A 4,619-nucleotide genomic window follows, 5' to 3' on the forward strand; every position below is an offset into this window, starting at 1 on the left:
TTACATGTATGATCTGTGTAGTTTATTCTACTATAGCATTATAGCAATCATTTTTACCGATCTACCATATTATCATAAATATTTATTGGTAATGACCTTATAAATTACCTAAATTTATGCAAAAATTTACACAATCAATTTATAAATTTACTCTTTTTATCTTGTCATCTTAGCATTTCTTCGAGTTGGCATTTACCTACAAGATTTGCCAATAGTATTCTTGTGATTCGATAATAGGTTGAACTAGGGATCAACTCTTAGCCCGTTCTTATTTGCTTTGGTAATGGATAAATTAACACGACACATTCAAGGGAAGTGCCATGGTACATGTTATTTGGAGATGATATTGCACTGATTGACGAGACACAAGACGGTGTGAACACTAGGCTGAGGTTTGGAGACAGAGCCTGGAGTCTAAGGGTTTCAAGTTGAGTAGGACTAAGCTACAGTACTTGAAATACAAATTTAGTGGCGTAACTCATGAGGCTGGCATGGAAGTGATGCTTGATACACAAGTCACCGAGAAGAGTGAATGTTTCAAGTATCTCGGGTCAATAATCCAAGGTAATAGGAAAATCAACAATGACATCATACATAGTATTGGAGCGGGGTGGATGAAATGGAGGCTTGCATCTGGTGTCTTGTATGATAAAAATGTGCTGCAAAAACTTAAAGGTAAGTTCTATAGAGTGGTTGGTAGATCGACTATATTGCATGAGGCGAAGTGTTGGCCAGTCAAGAACTCTCATGTCCAGAAGATGAAAATAGTGAAAATGAGATTGTTGAGATGGATGTGTGAGCATACTAGCAGATATAAGATTAGAAATAAAGATATTCGGGATAAGGTGGGAGTAGCCTACATGGTGGATAAGATGCGGAAAGCGAGGCTGAGAATGTTCGAGCATGTGAAGAGGAGTGCCCAGATACCCAGTGAGAAGGTATGAGAGGTTGACCATGGCAAGTTTGAGGAGAGTTTGAGGCAGGCCAAAGAAGCATTGGGGGAAAGGATAATGTAGGACATAGTCGATAAGTTATGTACCTTTGTGTTTTGATAATTTAACAAACTTCATATGAGAACCAGATAGGGAACCTGATATAAAGCCTCTCTGTGCTCGGACAACAAGTCACATGTATGGCACAAGTTTCAATGATATCAGTCAAGGGAATGCTAGAGGGAACAAATGGATATCAGTTCCTCCGGTCACGGTACAAGTCAACTCATTAGAGTTGTTAAAGCTGTTGCACAACAGACGCAACAGTAGAACAATCACTGTTAACACATGATGTGTACCAGATACTTGATTGTATCATCCTAGTGACCTCACCTATATATTATCAACATGAGGCAAGGGATTATACACACTTGAAAACCCTAAAACATTATTTTCTCTCAAGTGTGCAACCGCCTTCATTTACTCCAAGGCATGAAGAACAAAGTAGCAACAGAACAAAGGACCAAATCCCAACACTGAGTTTATCGTGTTTTCTTAGTATTGTTGTATCTTTGTTAATGTTATTCACTTGTAATTCCTACTCAGCTTAGTTAGAAGCATTTTCGTAGGATATCTTTGTAAACCATAAACTTTGTGTTAGTGTTTGACTAGAGTTAGTCAAAGTGGTGAGCTTTGTAATAGAGTTATTGCAAGTAGGTAAGGGATTAAGAGTGTGATTTCTAGGTTACAATAGGTTTTAATATAAAGTTACTCGATTAGTGAAGTTGAAATCCTATGAGTGTAGGTCATAGTATTTAATCCCGTGAGCTGGGAGTTTTTCCCGTAAAATACTATTGTGCTATTTACATACCGTTGTGTGTATGTTCTGTGGGAACTGATAGAGTACCGGGTTCTCTATACAGTTTGGTGGACTCTTATTTTACATTAATTGGTATCAGAGAAGGTTCTTTCTATAAGGCTAACACATAGAAATGATCTACATGGCTGCTCCACTAAACTTTGAAGAAGGTCAATCAACCTACAGACCACCAAGATTCAATGGACAATAATATGGCTGGTGGAAGACAAGAATGCATGATTTTATCATGGTTGAAGATTCAGATCATTTGTGATGGACCCTTCGTCCCTATGAAGATCATTGGTGAGACAGCAGTGACAGTCCCAAAGACAAGGAAGGAGTACAATGATGTCGATTGCAAAGCTATCGAGAAAAACTTCCGAGCAAAGAAGATCCTCGTTTGTGGTATTGGACCAGACGAGTACAACAGAATATCAGCTTGTCAATCTACCAAGGAGATTTGGTAGGCTCTCCAAACAGCACTTGAACGAACAACTCAAGTCAAGCAGTCAAAGATCGACATGCTCACTACTGAGTATGAGCTCTTCAAGATGAAGGATGATGAGTCTATTCAGGACATGCATACTCGCTTCACTTCCATCATCAATGAGCTCCATTCTCTAGGAGAGATCATTCCAAGGAACAAACTGGTCAGAAAAATACTCAGTGTGTTACCTGATTCTTGGGAGAGCAAAGTCAATGCTATCGTAGAGGCAAAAAATATGCAAAAGTTGACGATTGACGAACTCATTAGAAATCTAAACACCTATGAAATGAAGAAGAAGAAGAAGGATCATGAAATAAGAGAACCCAAAAAAGAGAAGAACCTGGTTCTCAAAGCAGACAACAGTGACTCAAGTGGTGATGATGCTAACATGACATATTCGATACGAAGGTTTCAGAAAATGGTTCGCAGAAATGGAAGTATTCCAAAAAGGGAAGCTCTAGCAGAACCAAAGGCTATTATTGTTGTCACAAATATGGGAATCCAGGTCATTTCATCAACGATTGTCCTCTCCACAAGCAGGACCATTACAAGCACAACACAAACAGGACGACAAAGAGGAACTTGGTTCCCGATAGAAAATTCAAGAGAAAAGATGCCAGTAATAATGTTGTGATTCAAGCTCTTGCTGAATGGGGAGATTCCCCTAGTGAATCTGAGGGCGATGATGAATAAGGCGACACCTCCATGATGGCTGTTGAAAGCGAAGCAGCAGAATATGATTCCATTTTTGTCCTGATGGCAAAATCTAATGATGATGACGATGAGGTAAAATTTCTAGACGTTCAAAGAAATTTGAAGTCTTACTCTCAAAAGAAGCTTGTATCTTTAGCTAATGTCTTGATTGATGCTTACCATAACCTTATCAATGATAAAAATATTTTAACTGAGGAATTAGGAGAGGTAGAGCACGAGAGAGATGATTTACTGGTCATAGTTGTTAATTTAAAAGAAACCATTAAGAATTTAAAGAATGAAAAGGATATTCTAATTGAGAAAATTAAAAAGGTAGAACATAAGAGATATGACTTGTTGGTAGTAGTTGTGGATCTGAAAGAAAAAATAGGGAAATTAAAAAGGGACACTCTTTCTGTAAAAGCTTCAATAGAAAATTGCATGAAATCTTCAAAAGGAAAGGAAGTGGCGAGTGAGGCAGACCTTATGCTTGAAAATGAACTTAAAAAGGTAAAATTGAGCCTTTGTGCTAAACTTGAAAGAAATAGACAACTTCAAGAAGATCTAAGAGTTAAAAATGACCTAGATAAATCTTTAAAGTGGACATGCTCCTCTGATACAATCACTTCCACATATAAAAGTAATGGGAGGAACATGCAGGGAATTGGGTTCTAAAAGGAAAAGGCTCTTTACAACCCACATAGCAAGTATGTTACTATACCTGATAACTGGATTTGCACTCACTGCGGTAACACTTGTCATTACAAAGATTTCTGTAAATCTAGGTTTCAGTCCCAACAGAAAAATAAAGTTTTTGTTGAAAAGTATCTACTGCTAGGGAACCTTGTTCCTACAATAAAAAATGTGTGATGCTTGCTTGGACAAGAAGAAGTTTAATTCGCCTTTTTCCTCATTACAAGGCACCCAAATTGGTTCCTAGGTCTAATCTCTGATTTCTTTGTGTAGGGAGTAGTGAAAGGAAGCAGCCAAAAATAATACATGGATAGCGGTTGCTCTAAACACATGACTGGAAGTACTAACGATTTCTTTTCACTCAAAGCCCTGCAAGGTGGGAGTGTGTCCTTTGGCAATGGCAAAAAGGGATACATTCTGGGAGTTGGAAAAATTGGAAAGACATCCACTCACTCAATTGAGAATGTGTATTATGTGAATGGCCTGAAATACAGCATGCTGAGTGTCTCTCAAATCTGCGACAAAGGAAACAAAGTGGAGTTCTTATCAAAATCTTGCACAATCACCAATCTTATAGCTAGTGAAGTGGTTCTGGTGGCGAAAAGATTCAAAAATATCTATGTTGCTGACTTTGAGTCTCTAAACAGTAGGGATCTTACATGTTTCATGAGTGTTGCTGATGATGATGTTGAACTTTAGCACAGAATATTGGGACATGCAAGCTTCTCCTTGTTAAACAAACTATTTAAGAAGGACTTGGTTCGTGGGCTGCCAAAGTCAAAGTGCAAGGATCACAAGGTGTATGATACATGCGTGAAAGGGAAGCAAGTCAGGTCCTCCTTCAAGCCAAAGAAGGAAGTAAGCACTTCAAGGCCACTGGATCTTCTCCATATGGATCTGTGTGGACCTATGAGGATGACCAACAGATGAGGAAAGAAGTACATCTTTGTCATTG

The 4,619-nt window shown here is 38.4% G+C and overlaps 1 protein-coding gene across 1 annotated transcript; it reads left to right on the top strand.

The window, feature by feature from the left end:
• Window positions 1-3,970: 3,970 nt before the first annotated feature.
• Window positions 3,971-4,363, top strand: LOC142169085 (uncharacterized). Its single transcript, XM_075230291.1, has one exon. It carries the CDS (start codon window positions 3,971-3,973, stop codon window positions 4,361-4,363), a length of 393 nt encoding a protein of 130 aa, XP_075086392.1.
• The last annotated feature ends 256 nt before the right edge of the window (window positions 4,364-4,619 follow it).

The sequence above is a fragment of the Nicotiana tabacum genome, chromosome 14, assembly GCF_000715075.1.
Source record: "Nicotiana tabacum cultivar K326 chromosome 14, ASM71507v2, whole genome shotgun sequence".
Classification (NCBI taxonomy): Eukaryota; Viridiplantae; Streptophyta; class Magnoliopsida; order Solanales; family Solanaceae; genus Nicotiana; species Nicotiana tabacum.

Bases quoted from the DNA above. Each gene is read 5' to 3' on its own strand.
- LOC142169085 (XM_075230291.1), top strand. From the start codon at position 3,971: ATGGATAGCGGTTGCTCTAAACACATGACTGGAAGTACTAACGATTTC.